The sequence below is a fragment of the Sciurus carolinensis genome, chromosome 5 (genome assembly GCF_902686445.1).
Source record: "Sciurus carolinensis chromosome 5, mSciCar1.2, whole genome shotgun sequence".
NCBI lineage: Eukaryota > Metazoa > Chordata > Mammalia > Rodentia > Sciuridae > Sciurus > Sciurus carolinensis.
Window position 1 is genome coordinate 123,596,059 of NC_062217.1, and position 25,151 is coordinate 123,621,209.

Below are 25,151 nucleotides of genomic sequence, written 5' to 3' on the forward strand. Positions count from 1 at the left end.
CAAACCAATCCCCCCCTTCTCTCCTTTTCCCTAAGTCTACCTTACTATTTTCTCCTTGTACAAACCCAATATCTATCTAATAGGTTTTCCCTCTTTGCCGATCTAGTGTTGCTAGAGTGATCTTTCAAAATACCCCAATTCGAACATATTACTTCCTTCTTTAAACCTTTTAATGGCTCTCTATCTAGGTTTTAGGATCAAGTGTCCACACTCTCTAGTGGAACATACAAAGCACTTCAGACCTGGCTGCTGCCTTCTGTTTTTGTTTTCTAAGAAGCACCTTTTCTTTCCTCCCTTCTTTGAGCCTATTTTTTTCCCCTAGAATGCAGATTTTCCTTCTATTCTGCACAGATCTCTCTCATGCTAAGAAAATGACTGAAGTAGTTTTTATTTCATTAGTCCAACCTTAATAAAAAAAAAACATTCATGCTAATGCTGTGGTAGACTGATGTAAAACAAATAAGGGAAGTGTGGGTGGAGAGGGAGAAAAACCATTCAATAACATAAACAATGAGAAATCAAAGAAACTTAATGGATAATCATTTCTGTGCCATTAAGTGAATTCAGAAGATAATAACCTGATGTAATATATGACCCTCTGAAGTGGCATTTGTTCAGAGTGTGAACTCAACAGGCAGTATGTAATGCATATTTATTCACAAATTATTGCCAAGCTGGCTCTGGTTGCTAAACATACCGTCTAGACTCCCCAGGCTCCTCTAAAGCTCTAGAACAGACCAGAGGCTAAAGCTATTCTTTAAAAATCTTTGAAAATCTAAAGACTAATTCTGAAAGGCAAATGCAGATAAAGATGGCTGTAAGAGGATAAAAATAAAAAAGACCTACTCAGATACCCTCGACATTAGTTTTTACAAATTTCCTCATTCTAAGTTTGATTGAGAGACCTATAGGTCTGCTTATAGGCCCAGCCAAGTCTTACAGAAACCTAGAGAAAGTTTCTTTCTTTGATTTCCCCACTAATTTTTATCTGTTTTTTAATGATTTCTGTAGAGCTGACTTTGAGGGCACAGGGTCCCTTTACCAACATGAGAACACCTGAAGGATACATCAATTCAAGCCTGCTCTAGGACAAACTTGATAAGAAAGGTCATTTTTCTCTATCATTCTCTCCTGGCTTCAGTCCCAGAGTTACTCAGTACTCCCTGGCCTATTCTCATCTTCTCTACACTGGAGCAAGGAACAAAAGAAAATTAGCCATACTATTCTTTAGATAGAATGAATTTCATAGTTGGGGCTGACTTACATAATGCCACTTCTGGGACAAGGCCCCTGAGTTGTCCCCTGTCCTCTTACTTCAGAGACTGATGTATATGTTCCAGTTTATACTTTCACTGTATTACACATGTATCTCTAACACTGTGCATTATGTATAATACTGTGCAAGAATTTCTGGTTCACTGTCTTACTGTTAAAAGTTTCCTGGGGCACAGCAATGTTTTGTTCATCTTTGTTATCTTGACCATGTAGCACAGTTCCTAGTAAGTTAGTAGTTAAGAGCCAGACTGAGAGGAATCAAGTCCCAGTCCACATTTAGTATGTGTGACTTGGGCAAATTACTTAACCTGTGTGTGCCTCAGTTTGTTCGTTAAATGTGGATAATGAAACTACCATCCTTGTAGTGTTGGGGATAAAATGAAGCAATGCACATCTAGCACCTGAATTATACCTGGTTCACAGTAAATTCTCAAGAAATGTTAGCTGGTATTTTTATTATGCAGTATGTACTCAAATTTGTTCAAATGCTTGAGACTGCTACACATCTATATCTATTTGCTACAGGTACAATAATATGTTCAGATTAAATACTGGTCTGTAAATCTGCAATAATCTTCCTTTATATTACTTTCCATTTTACTGTATTGCATTTTAACTTTATTGAAAACAATATATCCTGCTGTATGTGAGACTAGAAAGTTAACTATTCCCTGCATTCTGAATTCCAAATAAACCACCTATAAATATTAAAAAACTGGCACGAGCTCATTCATTGAAAGCTCCTGTGTTCTAAAAAATGGTTGCTAAGAATATTTGATTGATAGACTGGGGAAAAGTTTCCCCTAGAGAAAGATCAAATCCTCATGATTCATTTATAAGTTTTTTTTTTTCCCTGTGGCCAGTTTAAAATGAACTTAGAATGTAACATTAAGATAATTGATGAGAGGAAAATCCTGGAAACTCCCAAGTATTACAAAGTTATCACTAGTGTGTCATTGACTTTGGATTTGCAAAGTTATCTGAAAATCAAAGAAAATTATCATCCCTACCAGTTTTATGTACCTTAATTATCAATCTGAAAGGCCAGATTCAGAAGCACTAAGATCTCTTGAGAATCATGGCCACTCTAGGGCACACCTGTAGTCCCAAATACTCAAGAGATTAGGTCAGAAGGACCACTTGAGCTTAGGAGTTCAAGGTCAACCTGTGCAACATAGCAAGAGCCTATCTCAAAAAAGAAAATAACATTCTTATTCTATTACCTTTATATGTACATACTTATTTTTTAAAAATAATGATCCTTTTTTTTTTTTTTTTTTTGGTGCTGGGGATCGAACCCAGGGCCCTGTGCTTGTAAGGCAAGCACTTTACGATCCTTTCTTTAAAACTCTCTTGGTTCCTCAAAGAAAGACTACAAGGTTGTATGGATCATGTTACTGATCTGATTTCTTAATTTTTAGTAAACACAAAAATAGATTATTTTAAGTAAGTAAGATTTAAAAATATTTTCCATATATTTGGAATAATGACACAGCTGAGGAGGCAAGAGTTTCCTGGGGGAAATGGGAGTAGCTATATCAGAGTTCTAATTTTCCTGTTTCCCCATTACTTATAATACTATTTTAACTACCTAAATTTCTGGTAAAAGCAATTGATGCCTTTTTTCTCTCCCCTTTTTTGTATTTAGGAAAATAACTGTTTATGGTATTTCCTCCACCAGTTTTATAAGGGTAAAGCAGTTTATAGGAAAAATGTACTAGTAAAATCAATTTGTTTTTTGTAATCAAATATAAAAGTTGCAGTTTACTACAGTGAAGGTTATTATTATTATCTTATAGGTTTTTTCTTTAAAAAAACCTTTAAACATATACTTGGTTTGTTAAAGTTAAAAAGACCTAAAAGAGACAAGCACCATTTAGTAAACCCTTCTATTAATTTCTGGAAAATTGTAGCTAAAAACATCTTAGGATGGAACAAGAAACTAAATTTATTGCTATCTACATTCTGCTTTGTAGAGGCAAAGTAGAAGAATCAAACAAAAGCAAATTCTGTTTTATTCCTTGTATTTAATTAATTGAGTGAACTCTCAGCACTGAGTTCACATAATGGAGTCCTTTTCCCAGAAAACAAATGAAACAAAACTGGGCTATGAGGACTCCCGGAGTGTTCCAGTTCCAAGCAGGTATTTGGTTAAAAGGCTTCTGCGCCTTCTTGGCTCCTTTACCATAACCTTTTGGTTAGCACAGGAGTTGAGGTCTGTTCTTTACTGTGGGTCTCTACATCAGGGCAAGACGGATTTAATTCTGCTTCAGCACTAAATTTAAGGAGATGGGTACAAAGATGTCAACTTGATGATTTAAAAAGTAGGGGATTCTAGAATCTCCTTGGGCCCTTTTAAATCATCTAGTTATAGTTACAAGTTTTTAAAAAGCTCCTTAATATTTAACTTAACTTTCTTAGGCTGTGGATGCAACTCACTGGTAAAGCGGCTGGTTAGCATGCATGAGGCCCTGGGTTCAATTCCCATCATCGCAAAAAAAATAAAACAAAGAATTAAATCGACCCTCTTATTTTTGCTCTGCTCTTATTGACAGATGAGAAAAATTAGCACAGTTCTTTATAGCTCCCTTTTATTTTTCATCCTGATTGAACAAATTCAATTAACTTCAATATTATTTTTTTAAGACTGGGAATATAGGACAATCATTATTCTTTGAATCATATATAATTTACTTTCAGATAATTAATACTTAATGCCTTCTTAAAATGTGGGCAATTTGGTTATGCAGTCAGCTTATGGACCCCAACTTATTTTTAGTTTCTTTGTTGTATATTCTAGAATTAGATTTTTTTGGTATAAATTAGTTTTTACTTTCCTTTGACATGACAGTTCCTTTTCCCCCTTCTTGCCGCAAATTAAAATTAACCATAATCTTTCTATTATCTTTCATTTTTGATTGACATCTTACTTGCTATAATCTTCAAGAAACCAATGAATATATTAACTGGAATTAGACTTGGCACCTGTCTCCAAGGCACTCAATTCAGTAGTTCTTCGTAGACTTAGATGGAATTCTTAACCTCAAGTGTTTTAAAAATTAACTTTGTATTACTTTTTAAAAAATATTTTTGTTAGTTGTACATGAACACAATACCTTTATTTAATTTATTTATTTATATGCAGTGCCGAGTATCAAATCCAGGGCCTCACACATGCTAGGCAAGTGCTCTACCACAGAGCTATAGCCCCAGTTCCCTGTCTTGGATTCTTCAATCATTCCTTCAAGTTCATGTTATTTTGAGTTCTCATATTTGGTAGAAAAAGACAAATATGATCTGAACTAAGTTTTTTACTTTTAGTCTGAGATGAAGGTTTCTATGGCTGATTTTTTTTGGGACTCAAAAAATAAAATGCTTGATTTTCAGGGACAGAAGAAGACCAATTTCTTGGATATCTATAGTCTGTCTTTTCCCAGTTCCTTTGCCACTCATATGACCAAGAAAAAATATACTGTTCTTTTGTGTTTGTAAGATGTTACCCAAACTAGCTGCTTAATTACTTTTAATCATGGGAATCCTTAGCTTATTTTAAAAATGTTTTAATGCGCCTAACTATAAAGAGAAGAAATAGTTCAATCTAAAAGGCAGTGTGGAACACATGTGAGTTGGAATCATGGCTCTACCATATACTTGTTCTGTGACTTTCACCTCTTTGAGCTTCAGTTTCTACATCTGGATCATGGGTACAATACCATTAAACATGATAGGGTTGATGATAAAATGAAGAAGGTATGTAAGATATGTAGAGTGCCTGGATAATAGTAGGCACTCAATAAATGTTCACAGACTCTTCCTTCTTCCTTGTTGCCTCTGGATTATATTTGATAGATAAACAGCATTCTCTTCACTCTCAAAGCTACTTGCTGAGAACAAGAAACACTAAATGGAACAATAAATCTTCTTGATCTGAAATTTTAAAGTAGATAAGTAATGAAATAAAAATAGTAAAGAGAGGGCTGGGGAGATAGCTCAGTTGGTAGCAAGCACAAGGCCCTGGTTTCGATCCCCAGCACTGCAAAAAAAAAAAAAAAAAGGTAAAGAGATAAAAACAACAGTTTATAAAATTCATATGAAAGATACAAGATCACTTATTAATCATTCCCATTTTCCTCTTTGCTGTGAGGATGAGATTAAATTTCACACTCAGTGAAGGAATAAACCACTCAAACTCTGTAACGTGAAGTTAAAAGTGTTTTATAAAAACGAAAATTGCTGCCATTTCCGGATTTTTTTTTAAATTCAGAAAACACTTTCAAAATCATGACCTATTTAGGTGTCTACTATATGTCTAATGCCATGGCAGAGGGAGCGTACCAAAAAAAAGGGGGGAAAGGTATAGTACATACCAGGTGGTGCATTAATGTGACAGGGCTACCATAGCAAAATTCCACACACAGAGTGGCTTAAACAACAGAAATTAGTTTTCGCACGGTGCTAGAGGGTGTAAGAGTAAGAACTATGCGCCCGCAGGGTTAGTTTCCTCTGAGGCTTTTTTCTTGACTTACAAATGGTTCCTGAGTGCTTCTCCACATGATAGCCTTTCCATGCACTTGTCACCTGTTCTCTCTGAGGGTCAAACTGTCTCTTCTTAACAAAGACACCAGGGAGATTGGATTAGGGCCCACCCTAATGTCCTCCTTTTAACTATCACGCCCTATCTCAAACAGTGATATTTTGAGATACCAGTGGTTAGGGTTTTATATATGTATTTTGGAGGGATACAGTTCAGCCCATGAGAAAACATCTCCTAATTTAACCATTGCATTGTTTTATGTAATAGTGAGGCTCTGAGAGAAAAAATAATGCATCAAATGTCACATAGCCAGTAAGTGATTGAGGCAAAAATTTAACCAAGTCCTTATTAGCACCAAAACTGATGCTCTTTCTTCTATTCACACTTCTTCAAGGGAATACAAAGCTAGTTGGGAAGACTCAGTGCTGATTGAAGACATTTTAAATAAGGGGGCTATGATACAGAGGCACTTACTCACTGGACCTGTGTCATTATACTGAAAAGAGGGATTCAGAATTAATAACTGTTTGTAGAACATTTACTATATGTTACACTGGGTTCTTTCACAAAATGTCTACTGTCACCTCACATAAGGAGCTGCTGACTCGTCAACAGGACCAATCTTGGTACATCTTGGCCCAAAGCGTATAAATAATCCTAAATCAATGTCAAATGCAAGAGAGTTTTTTGAATAAGTCTCGTAGATAGGACTACTTTTATGTTTCTTTTCTTCTGCATTTGGGTGTGGGTTATATGCAGGGACATATACATGAAGTCCTTAATCTCCTTTATAATTTTTTGCCCCACTGGCAATCTACACAACATGTAGGTAGACTTTTTTCTCTATAGCTTTGGATGAAAGTCCCAAGTCTGTCTTTGGAGTTCCACTTGTACTTCCAGGAATGAGTACTAGGTTAGGCTATGGTCAGGCTGGCACCTGCTCAGTTCTAGGATGACCATGTATTGTTCTTTAAAGTTGTTAAAAGTACCTTCTTACTTTGTGCTTTACTCTCTAACTACATTTTATGGATCCATATTCTGTGTTAAACTGTAACTATATAATTTTTTTAAAAATTTATGTTTCCAGATTACACTGATGTTTCCAAAGAAGACAAGTCTGGGTAGGCATAGTAGGGACCCAGGCACTAGTACATAGCAACTCTTACACAATAGTTATTGGATGAGGCCTACTTCTTTCTTCTACACTCTAAGAAATATATTGGAATATTCCTGTTAAGAATGCAAACATCACAAAGGTGAGCACAAGGCATATATATGTATATAATATATGTAATACATATGTATTACATAATGTAATACAAATATGTAATAAATGTAGTTTTGTTTTATCATCTTTAGTATATTTTATATGTAAAACATCCCAAATTCAATATAAAACAGTGAACAAAATCAAATTCACTGCCTAAGAAGTATCCATTTTCCCTAGAATGAAAATATGTTGAGCATCCCTAATCCAAAAATCAAAAATCCAGAGTGCTCCAAAATCTGAAGCTTTTATAAGCACAAGTGGAAAATTCCACACCTGACCTTATTTGATGAGTTGTAGTGAAAACACAGGTGCACTAAGAAAACTGTATAAAATTACCTTCAGGCCATGTATATAAGATGTATATAAAACATAAACGAATTTCATGTATAGACTGGGTTCCTTCCCCTAGATATCTCAATATTTACATATGCAAATATTCCCAAATGCAAAAATAACAAATAAATAAAAACAAATTCAAAGTCCAAAATACGTTTGGTCCTAAACATTTTCAATAAAGGATACTCAACCTGTGCTAACCTTAACATCTACAAATAAAGTTCTAGAATACCAATCTTCATTAAATGCATCATTCTCCATTCTGTGAGGTTCTATTTTGAACTCCATCACCTGCAACTGTTTACGGTGGCAAGATAATTAGCAAGAAACATTATACTGTGGTTTTCTTTTAAGTACAACTAAAAAAAGCAAAATATAACTAACTTGTAATGGAGGGTATTATGATTAAATTTCTGGTTAACTGAGAGCTGACTAGATAATAACTTTGCTTCAATTACTGCTGTAATCTCTGAATGCAGGAAAGAAAAGTTTCTGAAATTCAAACACTAGCCACTTTTGCTAATGCTTACTTGGCCTTGTGCTTTGTGCTAGCAGTGCTAAGGGAATTTGAATAGCAAAGCTATAACATTTTTTCAGTGTGGTAAAAATTTATTGACCTTTTACTATATGTACAGTTCTTGCCAATTATTATAGGGGTTTCAAGAGCCTCCACCAGAAGCTTGGCATAAATTGCAGAAATCCATTACTTTGTTTTCTGAGGTAAATTCTATGAATATTAATTACATCATTTTAAAAAGTACAAAAGCATATTTCAAAGTTTGATCTGATTTTTAACATTATTCATCCTGCTTTTCTCCTAGATTATGAATATCAAATAGCATTCTTATGGATAATTGGAATTCACTTGTGATATTTTTTCAAACTGTCTCAACTGAATCAAGTGCATGGAAACATGGAATAGTATATCAGAATTTGGGAGGGTGGTGAGTGAGCAGAGAAGTATAAACATGGTTTAAAACTGAAGTAGCATATTTTCATGTGCTTTTAGTTATAGTATTTAATGTTTTGAAATTCCAAATACTATTAAAGTAAGGCATATGCTTGAAAAAAGGTTGCGAAACAATAATGTAATATAATTTTTAAAAAACTCAAGAATTTAGAGAATTTTGTCTCCAGACAAAAGTACATATTGATGGCATTTGATGAATATTTTGAGTGGAAACATTAGCCATTTAATCTCAAACATACCTAATTCACCAACTATACATGTAGATAATGGTAATGCCCTTAGAATGTGGTGCCTAGAAACGGAAGAGTATGACTGTTTAAACTCTGAGTGGAAAAGTAAGCTTGTAAATCACCACAGTAAGACAGTTTTGCAACTTTGATCACATATATTTTTATTCTATACTCTGTGGCTCTAGCTGTTAATTACTTTTGCGAACTTTCATAGATCTATTTATCATCCCCGCCCCATGTCTACCTTCCGGTGCCTTCCACAGAATAAACAAAACTGGAAATTCGTGCTTAGGGTAAGAATCCCTTTGACCCCTCAATGCCTTTTTCCTCAAGCAGGGTATCCAAAGACAATGATTTAGGCTTTTTGATTTTCAGTTCTAGAACCACATTACTCTATGATATTTTCAAAGAATATGTACTTTCCTATTGGCTGTTGGTCTGTAGATCACTGATTAGGTCAAATCAATCAGCTGGGGACAGACTGAAAGAATACCTATAATACAGGCCCTCCTAACCCAGTGGCTCTACATGGATATGGGAGGGATCTCCTAAAGTCCAAGAAATACCTACCTCTAGCTTCAAAACATCATGCTGAAGTTTACGCTGAAATTCAAGGAAGTTTTTGATGGTCAGTTTCCCCTTGAGATCAGCTCCAAAAAAATAGGTTGTGAGTGCCGAACATAAGCCAGACTTGAGAGTGTTACCAGTAGTAGGACGATCTCTGTGACGCATACCCATGCTGGTTTGAGAGCGAATGATGCTCTGAACCTAAAGCAGAATCAAATTCCCATCCAGAGAAATTTTATGAAAGTGGAAAAGCATAGAAAAGAACAATTTTTGTTTACTATGTGACTGAACCATTCAACCACTTTTAATGTATACAACAATCTTGTGAGGTGAGTCCTATTATCATCTTTCTTTTGTAGATGAGGAAATTGAGACACAGAGAGTTAAATAACTTGTTCAATGTCAAGTGGCTAGCAAGTAGCAGAACTAGAATTCTAACACAGGCAGTCTGACACCTTAATAATTTGGACATTTCTCAGAAAAATTTTCCTCCATAAAAGAGCATTTGGTTTTTGGGGGGCTCACTTACACAAACAGGACATCATAAACTTTACAACTATACCTTCCATATCTCAGAAGACTTTTCCTCCTCTTCCTTCTCCTTTCCTTCCCATTCCTTCTTTTTTCATACTGGGGATTAGAACCCAGGGGTGCTCTACCACTGAGTCACAGCCCTAGCTCTTTTTATTATTATTATTATTTTTTATTTTGAGACAGGGTCTTACTAAGTTGCTAAGGCTAGCCTTGAACTTGGGGTCCCCCGCCTCAGCTTCCCAAGTTGCTGAGATTACAGGTGTGAGCCACTGTGCCTGGCAAATTCTGAACATCCAAGAAAACACTTATTACAATGACACATGAAACACAAAGGTGATATGAAATAATACGCTAAGAAGATAATGGACATTTGTTCAATCTTTGAGAAAGATTAATTTTGGAACCAGCAACAGTGGCTTACCTATGTAAATAAATTTTTAAAGGCAAGTCTATAGGCTCATGCAGTGGCACACAACTATAATCCCAGAAATTTTGGAGGCTGAGGCAGGAGGATTCCAAGTCAGAGAACAGCCTCAGCAACTTGAAGAGACCCTATCTCAAAATAAAATTGAAAAGGGCTTGAAATGTAGCTCAATGATAGAGCATTAATAAAACTCAAGTATTTAGAGAACTTTTTGTTTTAGACAAAAGTACATATAGAAGGCATCTGATGAATGTTTTGAGTAGGAACATTAGTCATTTAATTTCAAACAAACCTAATTCAACAAATATACACGTAGATAACATTAATGCCTTTAGAAAGTGGACAATATTTCTTATAGTTACAGGACTACTGTAAGGATGAGAGATAATGTATGTAAGTGTTCCTAAAGAGTTTTTCAAAGAAAACTCATTCAACAAACAACAGCCATCATTACCATTTTGATTAGACATTTAATCATAATATACAGATTTAAACATAAATCCATCACTACTTTTAGATTTAAAAAATTATTAAAGTTGAGATTACTTTGTTAAATCCTTTATTAAATCTAATGTACATGAGGCCGGGGTTGTGGCTCAGCGCTTGCCTAGCATGTGTGAGGCACTGGATTGGATTCTCAGCGCCACGTATAAATAAATGAATAAAGTTAATGTTCATCAATAACAACAAAACAAAACAAAACAAAAACCAAAAAACAAATGTACATGAAACGTGTTTTAAATATTAATTACTTATTGTCTATTTTTTTTTTTTTCTTTTTTGTGTGCTGGGGATCAAACCAAGGGCCTTGCATATGCTAGGCTAGTACTCTACCACTGAACTACAATTCCCAGTACCAAAGAATAATGTACTTAAAGGAAGTAGCCAGAACAACTTGCCTGCTCAAACTCCTCCATGTCTACTTCTCCATCTCCATTCAAGTCAAACATCTTGAAGGCAATTTCAAAATTTCTCTGAGGAGCTGCAAGTAGAAAAGCAGAAAGGAAGGCAGAGAGGGAGGAAAAAATATTTAGAAGGTACTGATAAAAAAATAATAAATCATTTAAGAAAAATAAATGGTTAAACACTGAAATATAATATCCATGTCAGAAAGTAACACAGAGGCTTGTGAGGCTGAGGCAGGAGGATCACAAGTTTGAAGCCAGCCTCAGCAACTTAGCAAGACCCTAAGCAACTCAGTGAGACCCTGTCTCTTAATAAAATAAAATAAATTAAAAAAACGGGCTGGGGATATGGCTCAGTGGTTAAGTGCCCCCAGGTTCAATCCCCAGTACTGGGGGAAAAAGGGAGATTGACCAGAGTTTATCTAGATGAACCTTTCAGTAAAACCCCTTAAAACTAAGAATCACTGCACCCAGTAAATATAGTAATTGTCTATCTTTGTGTTTCAAAGCTTTTTCTTAAATATTTCATCTTTGCTTTTTAGACACCATCTTCTTAGCTGTACAATCTTCCAATTTTTTTCTTTTGGATGCTGGGGGTTGAAATCAGATCTTCAGGCATGCTACGCATGTATTCTACTACTGAAGCTGTATGGTGTTACTGCTTAGTTGCTTAAATTGAGTATTTATTTATTTATTTGGGCAAGAAAGTCTGTCTAGGGTGACACAAACTGCTGCAAAGCAACAAGTTGAAAAGTCTAGGTCTTTGTTTTGCCTTTAAAATAAGCTAACTTTCTCCTTTTTTTTTTTTTTTTTTTTTTTTTTGCAGAGCTGGGGTATTGAACCCAGGGCCTTGTGCTTTCAAGGCAAGCACTCTAGCAACTGAGCTATCTCCCCAGCCCCTCCGTTGTTCTTTCTAGTCTCTCCACTGTAAGTACAACCAGGAGTTGTGGACATGTTATTCTGACAACAGGAATTTCAAGTTCTTTTCTTATAGTACTTTACTCATTGCCACTATAGTCTGTGGTAGGGCAGAACAACATACTGTAAGCTATTTCAATCATGTCAGTGTATACACAAATTACTGAGTAAAGTATCTTTAAATGTTAAAATTAACCTGAAGTTAAAAACACAAAATACAAACATGCAAAGCCTGATAAAGATAGAACATATTTGTTTCCATTACATGAATGATGAAAACTTTTCAATACTTATTTAATGTTCTGGATCAATCAAAGTAAAATAAATATACTTTACATACTGCAATAATACAACTTTAACAGTCTTCCTCCCTTACCATGCTAAATGTTCTGGTAAACAGAACTAAGTTGTTGACTTCCTTACTTTGGTACTTCCAGTTTATATAGCTTTAGAGAATAAGCCAAACGAATACCCTATATATCTTAATACCATTAAATTTTCAGTTAATATTATTTTTACTAAAAAATGTAAAGATTATATGTAGACTAAAAAAAGATGAATGAGCTTTGTACATTATGCATAACTATACAGCATCCATAAAACTATCTTGCTCATGAATTTGTCAATAGCATCTTCTGGATTTAAATTCCATTTTCATATAGCTAGCCAGCTAGGCTGGTAAGTTCCTGGGTTTTGGTTGCCTGAGTGAAACGTGTCTGTCAGCTTTATTTCCTGTTGGCTTCCAACAGATTTGCTCTTCATTGGGCCACAACCACAACTGCTAGGAAGAATATAGCTGAGAGAATTAAATTTTTGTCTATTTATTGCCACTTCTCATGTTTTTCCTACCTTTATAAATGTAATCTGTTAATCAAAAGTTACTATGTGCCAAGCATTGAGCTAGATAATTTCAACTTGTCTACCATGTGATTTTGTACTCTCAATCCTGGAAGTTTTTATTTCTTTATTTTTTAAGCAGGGGGAAAGTGAAGCTCAAGGCTCAAAATCACGCAGGTAATATGTGGAAAAAATGGGAACAGAACTTAGAACAATACTGACTCCAAAGTCTACAAAAACATCTCATTATGCTTCAGGACCTCTGATATGAATACAGAAATCTTATAATAAACACTCTTGATGTAGACATTTTTTGACTTAAAAAGACAACAACAAAACACGACTAAGTGGTTGCAAAAGCTGAGAGTTTCAAGTTGTTCCTTGCAAGGAGATAATTGATATCAAAGGCACAGCATATTATGTTCACTAATTAATTGGTCATACTAATTGGAGACCCATAGACATTAGACTCTCAGACAGGTTTGTCATATGTCTTTCAAAATTCCAAATATGAATCTCTTTATCAGTGTATACTCTCCTATTCTTTCCTCCAGTCTGACACTTGGCTCACTTCACTCATATATTATTTGCCTAGTCTCTGCAGATACCTGAGCTTGTAACAGCAGAAAATATGAAGCCACTGAAGATTTTAGATGGGACAGTGCCATAATGAGGCCTTTATATAAAGGACTTCTCTTGGTACATGTGAAGGATAAGTTGCAAAAGAAAAGTCAGCTTCAGTGGAGATTATAGAAGCTCTTGTAAATACTGAAATGTGAACTGAGATGATGGTGGTAGTGGTAATGAAGAGGAATTTCAAAATAAATTTGAAATGTCTTAAGAAGACAGAAGTTATATAACTTAATGATTAGTTAGCTGTGATGGGTTGAGAGTGAAAAGGGATGACAGGATAACTGGCTGAGATCCTGGGTAGCTTGCATGTCATTTACCAAGAAATAAATAGAGGTAAAATGTCTGAAAACCATAATAGTTCAGATGGAATATGCTGAATTCAAGGGGTCCACAGCATAAGAAAGAAATATGAATCAAAGGTTAGAAAAAGAGGATAAAGCTGAAGTTACTGACATATATATAGCTAACTGTGAACAACCTGAAATGAAGTTACCCAAAGAGAACTGAGGGGTTAGGAAAGGGTAATGTGCAGGAAGAAGGCAATATTTAAGGTGCAGGGAAAAGGAAAAGCAGTGATATAGCATCACAACACCAGGAGGCATACAGTTCAAGTTAACAGAAACAGAAAAAAAAAAAAATTACTGAGAACCAAGTCAAAATGTTCCCACACAGGAATTAGAGCAGCATTCCCATATCTTAAGCCCACTGATGACACAGGTTATGCAGGGTGTTTAGGGTGTTTAAAATTTGAGTGTAAGCTGGGTGTGGTGGCACAGGCCTGTAATTCCAGCAGCTCCAGAGGCTGAGGCAGGAGGATCACAAGTTCAAAGTCAGCTTCAGCAATTTAGCAAGAGACCCTGTCTCAAAAAGTAAAAAAGCTGGGGATGTGGCTCAGGGTTAAATGCCCCTGGGTTCAATCCCCAATACCAAAAACAAAAACAAAAAATAAATAAGTAAAATTTGAGCTTATCATAATCTTTTATGTCTAGGGTCCTGTGAGTTCTACAAGGCATGTGCACTGATCATTTAAATTACTTGGTCATTCTAGCAAGTCATAGTTAATGTCTCCTTCTATAGCTAAGGTTAAGTGAATTTTACTGAACAAAGCATACCCTGTACTGCCCAACTCTGCAGTCTTTTTTGCTTCTTTCAGATTGCGTGCTGTATGAGGAGCTACTCTTAAATGCTTATTAATGTAATGTGAGGACAGTCTAGAAGCTGTCTCCTGTGCTCTGGTCTCTGCTAAGGCAAGTTGAATGGCAGCCTTGAACATTCTCATTAAGGTCTCACCAGTCTATGAAGGAAGGTCCTCCAGAAGGTGCTCACTCAGCATATTCACTCTTCACCTCCTGATCACGTCAAAGCAGATGAGACAAACAAGACCAAAACCAGCTTGTCTGAAGTGCAATACACTATACAGAATATGCTTTTGGATAATTCTCTTGTAAGTGTCCTTGTTTCCCTCTAATGTAGGTTTCAGGATAAATTTTAAATCTAGTTATTCTGGAAAGTTGAGAGTATCATTGGTTTATGTGAACTCATAAAAGTTCTGAGAAATCCTTCTGAATTCTGAGGTACTTACAGAGTGAACAGCGGGGCCTCCCCCTACTAAAAACAGTAATAATCTACTTTCCACACAATTTCCGATGGTCTTATCATAAGTTGGAAATGATTAAAATTTACATGATAATTTTTGCTACTAGGATGCAGAGCTACATTAGGTCTGTTAAGAGTCCTTTTTTATATTATTCAACCTCTAACAATACCTCTGGACTTTACTGAAGCACAATTTTTCTACTTTGCTTTAGTAATAAGAAAAAAAAGAGCATATTTTTCTATGTGTAGTAAGTCAAATAACCAGACAGCAACAACACAAGTTGTCCTGAAACTTTCATGTCTGTTTTACTGGCTGTCCTTTACTAGAAATGCACAGGGCTAGAACTCTAATTCTGGCTCTTCCAACAATACAATGAGTCATTTGCTGCTTTAAATTCTTTTTGGAAGTACTGACAGAATGATGAAAACATGGATAGATTACATTCTGAACAACAATCAGATTATGTTCTGATTATGTTTTTCTTTCTGTTGGTTTGATTCTTTAACCAAAAATTCTTACCTGTATTCACTCCTGTTTTAAAATATCCTGTTGGATAAATGAGGTAATTAATAGGTAGCAATGGAGAATTCTGCATTAGGAAAAACTTTAGATTATGATCCTCCATTTATTTGGTGATTTACCTTTCTACTGATTTTATATGGGTGATCACACAGCTTCTGATAATTTTACACGTAAGTCACCACTTCGGAGACTTAAGGACTGTTGATGATATTAAACAAGCAGAGCCTAAACCTACTCTTTGTAGTGCCTACAAATTGTTGTAGTCTAATTTTCTAAAGAGAGGGGAAAAAAAAAAACACATTTGTTTTGTTCCCTATATCATGGCCCACTGAATAAATACAAACTATTATCATGTCTCTATGACTAAGTCTTCTCAGAATCTGCTTTCAGATCAACATGCTAATAGCCCTCCTCAGGGGTATTCTATTTATTTATTTATTTATTTGGCACTGGAGATTGAACTCAGGACTGGGTACATGCTAGGCAAGTGTTTTACCCTCTGGGGCACTTTAAATGGTCAATGTCTTCTGTAAGTGTAATATCCTAGTTAGCTCTGGACATGATGTGCTTTCTAGAACAGGATTGCATTTTTGCAGAATAATAAACTGGCATTAATATATAATGTCCTCGTGTCCTGCTTTCTACATTACATTCAGGTCAGGGGTTGGGAGAGAAAATCCTTTAAGATTTGATTTTTAAAAATGTCCCTTCTCAATTTTTCTAAATGCTTCAAGATATGACAATTACGTGCATCTGGAGGAAATTTTTCTGTCCTTCACACAGAGTTGGGGAAAAGTTCCCATGGTCCAATGTGTTGTAGTACAGCATTTCCTTAAGATGACTCAGCTGCAGAATAATGAAAATATCCTAAGCACTTAAGCAATAGCAGACTGATTTTCTTTTCACTGACCTAGGTTGCCTGTTGATATCTGATTTCATTCCTGGTACTAACTATTTCATAGATACTCTGATAATCTATTAGGCTTTTTTGAACTTTCAAAAGCAGCATCTCTGCTGGAAGTGGCCAGTGGGAGGGTTCTGTTGGTAGGAGAAGCAGGATTGCTGCCTTTGCTTTGCAGAGCTTGTAGGACTTCAAAGGCCTAGAACCCTGTCTGGTTCTCTGAACAGCGCTTCAGATTTACTCATATCCAGGAGGATATGAGGATATTTACTCATATCATGTCCTCTTCCCTAATTTTGAAGTAAAACAGAAAGAGGGCAGTCATCTGGGGGAGCCTCCAGGTCCTTTCAGCCATGCAGGCAAAGAAAGTGCCCTCATTCTTGAACTCAGCTGGGTCTAGCTGTAGCCTCAATAACTTGCTGAGTGGCCAGAAGCTGGTGGCTGGGGGATCTTGTTTGGTTGGCTCTTGGTCAGTCACCTTTTGGTCAAGGTTTGCTTCTGTACCTTCTGTCTACATTGCTAGTGGTGCTGAGAGGGAGTTTGGGCTCCAACACCACTGCAGGGGCTACAGATAAACTACACCTAAGAATGCCTCATCCCAATGGTCACCTGCCCTGATGCCTGAGGCAGAAAGGAAGTTGAAAGAGGATATTAACCAAACCATCCAGATGGTTATTCAGGACTTATACTATAACTATACATTATTGTTTTAGTCAGCATTTTCACTGCTTTGACTAAAGGATCCAACCAGAACAACTGTAGAGGAGAAAAAGTTTATTTGAAGGCTCATGGTTTCAGAGGACATAGTACATAGAAGGCGGGTTCTATTCCTTGGCCTCAAGATGAGGCAGAACGTCATTGCGAAAGAGTGTGGCAGAGGGAAGCAGCTCACATAATGATCAAAAAAGCAGAGAGGGACACTTCACTCTCCAGATAAAAAACATATACTCCATAGCCACACCTCCAATTCACCACTTCCTCCAGCCATACCCGACCTGCCTCCACCTATCACTCTGTTAATCCCATTGGGGATTAATTCACTGATCAGTTTAAGGCTCTCACAACCTAATCATTTCCCCTCTGAACCCTCTCACATTGTCTCACCCATGAGATTTTGGGGGACACCTCACATTCAAACCATAGCAATTATAAATATACTGTTAATAAAACAGTACCTGATCTCAAAAAATATATATTATATATTATATTATACTGATATTGCTTAGAAGTCAGGAGCCAGCCTCTAAGGAAGAGATGGAGGCCATAAAAGTGTTGGTCCAGGAGATTCTGAGGAGGACGGACATGGTGGACACTCACGCTCTTGCCTAGTGTTCTGATTCTATAGTTGTCAAGTGAAGGAGGTCACTACAGGGAAACAGATGGGGCTAGTTGAGTCCTTCTAGTCATGCGAGGCTAATTGCTGGACATGGCCGCACATCCTGCTGTGCACAGTGCCAGTGCTCAGGTCACCTATTATGGATTTATTTCAAGGTTAGTACTCAAGTCCCACTTGGAGACCTGGATTGGACACTGTGTATTGACTAAGTTCATTACTTGCAAAGCAGTCTTACCACTGACCAGCAAGCTGTCAGATCCTGACTGGATCCACACCTTGTACTTATGGGTATCTTTTCCATGGCCAGAAATGACCCAGTACAACTGGCTAAACCACCCTGCCCAGTCAGTGCTCTGGGCCCATATCTTCTCTGCCACTGATTGTTAAGGAAAAAAGTCTGCCAGAAGGGAGAGCCTATTCTCCAGTTGCAACCTTTGTGTTCCTAAACTGTGGTGAGCTGGAGGACTTTCAGACCTCTCCCCAGAAGCTGATGAAAGACATACAGTTTTGGGTGGGACGCTTGAAGAAAGAAAAGTAGGAAACAACTCATCACATTTCCTATAGCCAGATATTTGAGGCCCCCTGTTCTTATGTGAAGACTCAGAGTTGAAGTCTCCACTATCTTAATTATACGAATAACCCTTTATGCTCATGACCCCAGGCAATTTCCATTGGGATAGGATCCAGATGACTTGTATGTTCTAGAAGGTCCCAGGCTCTGGTGTTTAAGGATGGTGAGGGATCTGAAGGATCCCTCAGCAGAGCTGAGGAGGGTCCAGTGACAGACACAGAGACAGAACTCCTAGTCTTTATGCTGAACTGCTCCAGCCCAGAGATCTGGATTGATACAGTAGACAAGGAGGTAGAGAAAGGAAATGTCCCCTTTCTTATGGTTTTGCTTGACAGGTGAGAAAGGACCTTCATGCTTAAAGGATTTCACCAATAGTGTAAGCTCCCTTGAGCCTAGTCTGCCACAGATTCTGCTTTCCTCTTTCCCAACTGGTCCTCCCACCTTTGGCTTTGAGCCCCTGAACATTCCAGATGGTCCTGTTGCCATTCATGGCACCTTTACCACCTGATGTAAAGCTTCTGGATTCTGTTCATACAGTGTTTTATGTCACGGAGAGGCCCTGATGCTGAGCTGCAGTGGCCTGTAGCAGTGGGCCTACCAGGCTGTGAACTGCTATTACTGACAGTTCTTGACTCTACAGACCCATTTGGAGGAGAAAGTTCACTAAAAGTCAGGAGTTTCCATAGTTTGGGCCTGCTTGCTTGTTTTTCACACTCAGTCACCCTGATATAAGAGTTTGGTTGCATTTTGGTTTGTGGGGAAGAATGGAGGAAGAGAATGTAGCACTGAGGTTCTATGCTCCCCAAGTCAGCTCCAGAAGTTTTGAGTTTTATCCATTCAGCACTGATTACATTGTTTCTGAGGCAGTCATTCACCACTGAAAGCTTTGCTCTGAAGCCTTATCTAGTTTAAGTTTAAAAAATAAATTTTCATATTTTCACTTGTGGCCATAAGGTGGTGTGAGGAGTTTAAATTAACTCTAGATTCACAGTTTGATCACTCTTGAAATATTACTCAGAAAAATCTGCCACTGTCTTTCCTTTAATAATTGGGTCTCCCCCCACCCCCCAGTACTGGAGATTGAACCCAGGGGTGCTTTAGCACCAAGGCACATTCCTAGCCATTTTTATTTTTTTATTTTGTAGATAGGATCTTGCTAAGTTGTAGAGGCTAGCTTCAAACTTGTGTTCCTCCTGCCCGAGCCTCCCTTGTTGCTGGGTTTATAAGTATGTGCCACTAAGACTGGTTACAATCAGGTCTTTTTGGGTGCTGTTTGATAACTTTAAGGCACAGGGAAGAAAAGAGAGAAAATGTAAAACAAAACACCCATCTAGATTATAATTGGTTACAGAAGACACTGTGTCATGAAATAAAATTTAAATTAAGTTTCTCTCTTTGGGTTGTGCTAGAATTACAACTAAAAACACTGTAACAACTCTTTGACTATGCCACAAGTTTCAGTTTCTTACCATTTAGTGAGTGACTCAAACACAGGTAAATTAATTAAACTATTTCCTGAATGTGTATTTTGCAGCTGTATGACTATATACTATCATTAAACTATATCAAAATGGGACCAAATTATATAACTGAAAGTGTCTTCTTGTGGTACACCCTATAATTCAAGCTACTTGAAGGCTGAGGCAGGAGAATCCCAAGTTCAAAGCCAGCCTCAGCAACTTAGCAAGACCACGCCTCAAAATTAAAAATGAAAAGGGCCGAGGATGTAGCTCAGTGGTACAGCATCTCCGGGTTCACTCCCCAGTACGGCGGGGAGGGGGGAATAAATTTTAAAAATCTGGTTTCCCATGTGATATGCAATTTGAAATGGTAAAGTGATCAGACATTTTCATTGCTAACTTTGGGACTATAGTCTCTGGAAATTTCCTTAGTGAGGAAATAAGACAATAAGATAATTTGAAATAAAGTTCCTGGTAAGCAAATGCACTCATCTAGTTTTTCTTAGCTTTGCTCTTTTAACACAGAAAAAAATTCCCCTGGTGAAATGATAAATCCTAAACATAAAGAAAAAAATAATCATCAAACATCCAGGAGAAAAACATAATTAGTTATCAGAAAGAGCAAAGTATTGGATTATATCATAATTTTCCATCACACTTGAAAACCACAGAGCAAGTTCTAGAGTTTTGAGGGGAAAAATTTGTATTCTAAGATTTCTACAAGAATGAAATCATTATTTACCTATATTAGTAATGACGATATTCTCAGACATTCAAGGACACTGAAACTGTGTAATCTACATACCATTCCTAATAAAATTTCTGAAGAAACAAAAACAAGTCTGAAGCAAGTGTCAGTAAACACAGTAAACACTAGCTAGCTGTTTGTTTATATATAATTCTATGGTTACATTTCAGATATAAAAGCAATTAAATAGTTGCAACAGAGAAGTTATGGCCCATAAGACTAAGATATTTGTAACTGTTTTTTAATATTTTTTGTAATGGTTACTGAACACAGGGGTGCTTTACCACTGAGCTACACCCCACACTCTCTTTATTTTTTATTTTGAGACGGTCTCAACAAGTTGCCAAGACTGGCCTTGAACTTGTGCTTCTCTTTCCTTAGCCTGAGGCCATTTCTTTTTTTTGGGGGGGGCGGGGTACCAGGGATTGAATTATTTAATTCAGGGGCACTTGACCACTGAGCCACATCCCCAGCCCTATTTTGTATTTTATTTAGAGACAGGGTCTCACTGAGTTGCTTAGTGTCTTGCCATTGCTGAGGCTGGCTTTGAACTCTCGATCCTCCTGCCTCAGCCTCCTGAGCCACTGGGATTACAGCCATGTGCTGGAGCACCTAGCTTCAACTTTTTTTCCTTTTCTTTCTTAACAGTCCTGGAGATTGAATCCAGGGTTCCCTGCATGCTAAGAAAGCACTAAAACACTGACTTTACCACCAGCCCCCTTCCCTCATTTCTAGTTCTACTTTCAGGTACATTTTGAAAAGCCTTCATCTAGTCCCCTCCTTGAACCTTTTTCTAATAATCTGAATTAAATGTGACATTTTTAATAGGAAAAAGGCAGAAATTGTTAAATGATTATCACTATGACTACAAACAAGATAAAAAGACAGGCTCAAGTGACTAGTTTGAGGAACAAGAAAATAAATGGGAAATTTCAGTCATATTTGGAAGATGTAGAGTAAATAAACACAACTGAGATAGCCTCTTTCTTAAATCTATTGGGAAAACAAAAAAATATATTTAAAAAAACATAAAAACCCTCAGTAAACCAATGATTGGTTGGAACAATTTTGGAAGTTTAAGAATACTGACTTAGTATACAAAGTTGTTTTTTAGTCCTTTATTAAATGATGTGTGTACACAGGGAGGAAAAAGCAGAAGGAGGGAGGAAAAGTATTTTGAGGGGAACAATAGCTACATATGGGAGTTAAGATGTAATTTTTAAATGTACTGATCATTATTTTTATATGCTTACTCCTCCATTAGACTGCAGCTGCTCTAAATGTATTCTTGTCTCTGAACATATGTGTATCTTATTTGCCGACCAAGATGTTAAGTGAAAGAACTAAAGGAAAGACAAATCAGTTTTAGTCCAAATTTTTCTATTTGGACTCCTGATTTTCATGTCAAATAGAGAATACCACTAGGGAAACTATCTGGAGGGGAGTGTGAGAGGAGACAAATATAGATGACCTTTGATAGCTTAGCAAAAAGCTGTCTGTGGATCTGAATTAGCTGAATGAAAGAAGAGGCTCCTCTACCTAAGGAGCCAAGAGGCGCCTTTTTTATACGCAGACCACTGCATAAACCAGGAAGCTCCCACTGCTACACAGTCTTTGGATGCCTCCCATCCCCGTAATTCCAGGGAAAGTTACAGGGGACCCTTTCATGATCTGTTCCAGCTGTGCATGACCCAACTAAGCACACTTTGCTGCTCAATGACAAGAGGACTAGGACTAGGAATTTTGCTGTTTTTATGCCTATCTTCACTAGACATTATTTTAGATTACTTTTATATACTGTATAGTATCAGCGTGTCCATGTTCCTTCTGCACAACAAAGGGGAAAAAGTAATTTCGTTGGATGAAGAATTTCCTGGAAGGCAGAGAATTTAGTCTACTTTGCATTTCACCAAGGATCAGTCTTTTCCCTTTAATTTGTCTTGGTCCAGATCTACGGGCTTCCTCCCATTAGGGAAAAGAGCCCATGGAAGAAGTAAACCCCATGTGTCTGACTAGTATTCGATCAGTGGAAAGCATAGCCAGCCATGCACAAAACAAAATTATGAACAGGGTTAGTCCTATAAAAGGCTGAAGATAGGTTTCCTGAATGAATTTATACAGCAAGAAGAGAAATGACACCATCTGTGAAACAATGTTGTTAGGATAAAACAATGCTCTGTTTCAAATGTTTTCCTCTCTGGAGATGAAACCAGCTGGATTATTTATGTTTTTTACAATAAGCACCAACATAATTATTCTCTTAAATCTATAAGACAATTTCTTTTCATTAGAACAAAAAACAATTAAATATTACTTTATATATAGTCTAGACTTGGGAAAAAAAAAACAATCCATTTGAGCAAGTACTACAGTGATTCATTCCATGGATAAAATAATTACCCTTTAACTTATGTGATTCCTAACTCTATATTTCAGACCACTGCCTTTCTTAACATGAGGCATCTCTCGTGGATTCATATTTATCCAGCTTAAAAGAAACTCTGTGAAAGATGAGTAAGTAAAGGACTGCTGAAGTTAATGAATGGTCAGAGGCCTCATAGAACTAGTTTATCTAATCTGGTCCTGGATACCATATTAGATTCCAAAGTATTTGGCCTACGAAGTTATTCTAGGTACATAAATTCATTTATCCACAACTCTATGTCTTTTTGTTTTTTTGCCATAATAATCTAATATCTTTTCCTTTTTAAAATTTTTGTATACTAGTAAAGCAGACTGTTTACCAATAAAATGGACTTACTGGATTCAACAGTGCCAATAAACTAAAATACAACTAACAGATAGGCTTTGCAAACACTAAAAATAAATTTTATGAGATGTTATAAAAGTTTCAAAAAACAGTACAGAAGTTTAATAAACTATGCTCGTCACTCCCAACATCCTTAACTATGGCTGTGAATTAGCAGTACTTAAAACAGTCACCATTTTTCATTGTGGTTAAGAACACTGACTAATTAGGAAGGTATTGAAATAATCTAGGTAAGATGTGAGAAGGTCTTGGATAAAGGCAGTGTGTACACTAAAATCAGTGTGTACAGTAAAAAATGATCAGGTCCTGGACCACTTTCAGATAGAATTGACAGGATTTGCCAACAGTTTAGAAATACAAATATTCAGACAATTTGTTAAATGTATATGTATGTATGTGCAACTGTGTATATAAACTCATTTTTCCCAAAATGGAATCATATAACAGGTATGTTTTTGACTCAACAATATATGAACATGTTTCTCTACTAATAGACCTCTGTATTACATACAGTAAGAACTATGTTGGATTTCATTATATAGATTTACTATAATTGGTTCTGCCATCTGTTTGATATTTGAGTTCTTTCAAATTTACCTTTAGCCCATCAACATTATTATACACTTGGTTATTTTATTAGCCTAAACTTGTAGAAAAGAAATTGCTGGGCCAAAAGGTAAGTATTTTATGAAGGTGTTTGATAGAATCTGTCAAGATTCAAAAAAAGTTGTGCCAATAAATTATGCTTCCACCAATGCTACAGAATCAATTAAGTGTCAATCAAATAGTTCATTCTGGTATAAAAGGGTTTAGGGCACACTATGAATTTGGTAGTCAAATAGGAGGTATAACAAATTGCTTCCTCAAAGAGTTAACTGATCCTAATCTTTACCTCAGTTTCTTGGAGTCCTTTTGACCTCTGGGAATAATCAAAATTCAGGAAAGATTTCACCTTATATGTAGTTTAGGGGACTGAATTCAACTCTAGGCAAGTTTAACCTTGGGGCAGATTTGGGGGAAAGCTGCCCAACATGCATGGTACAGACATAATGCCTATATTTGGGATAGCTTCTAGACAAACCCATGCCCTGGAATTTACCAGTCTATAGTCAGTCACATGATGTCCAGGACCTCCTTAAAATTGGTGGGGGGCAATTAAGTTGCTATTCCTAGCAGCACTTATTGGGACATTCTAGTCAGAAGACCCATGTTTCTGTTCTACCAAATTCTAAACATAAAGAAAAAACACTTAAAAATTTAATGTATTCTCAGAACAGACTTAAAATTCATATCAATTGTCTTGTTTATATTTGAAAATCCTAAGAGAAAGAGCTCTTTATTCTTTACTGCATCTTGGTGTGATTAATTTATTTAATGGCAACTGGCAAGATTTTTAAAATAATATGAAACACTGCACATTAAAACATGAGTTTTAAAGTGTCAGACTAGGTGTGCTGGCACATGTCTGTAATTCCATCTACTCGCAACTTAGTGAGACCTGAAATAATTAAAATAAAATAAAATACAATGGCTAGATGTGCAGCTTAGTGGGTGAGTCCCTGCCCAACATGTATACAGCCCTAAGTTTAGTGCCAGTGTCATAAGAAAATAAAAACAAAAACCAAAAAAAACTCATAAAAAGATTGAGAGGTATTTTTTGTAATTTCTTCAGCAAGGCTTCAGCTGTATAAGACTTAATCCTAACAACAGCAATTCTTCTATTTACATTTTCTATAGAAAATATGTCTTATCCCTGATTTTTCCACCACAGTACTGGGGTTTGAACCCAAGGGTGCTCTACCACTGAGATGCA

General features: G+C 36.5%; 1 protein-coding gene across 6 annotated transcripts in view; it reads right to left on the reverse strand.

Annotated features, from left to right (window-relative positions):
- Micu1 (mitochondrial calcium uptake 1) overlaps positions 1-25,151 on the reverse strand; it is a 202,204-nt gene that overhangs the window by 61,112 nt on the left and 115,941 nt on the right. For all 6 annotated transcript variants that reach the window (XM_047552393.1, XM_047552392.1, XM_047552391.1 and 3 more), the window contains 2 exons: positions 11,040-11,122; positions 9,186-9,383 (listed from right to left, as the gene is read on the reverse strand). In XM_047552393.1, the coding sequence (XP_047408349.1) occupies positions 9,186-9,383; positions 11,040-11,122 (281 nt within the window). The remainder of the gene's footprint in view (positions 1-9,185; positions 9,384-11,039; positions 11,123-25,151) is intronic.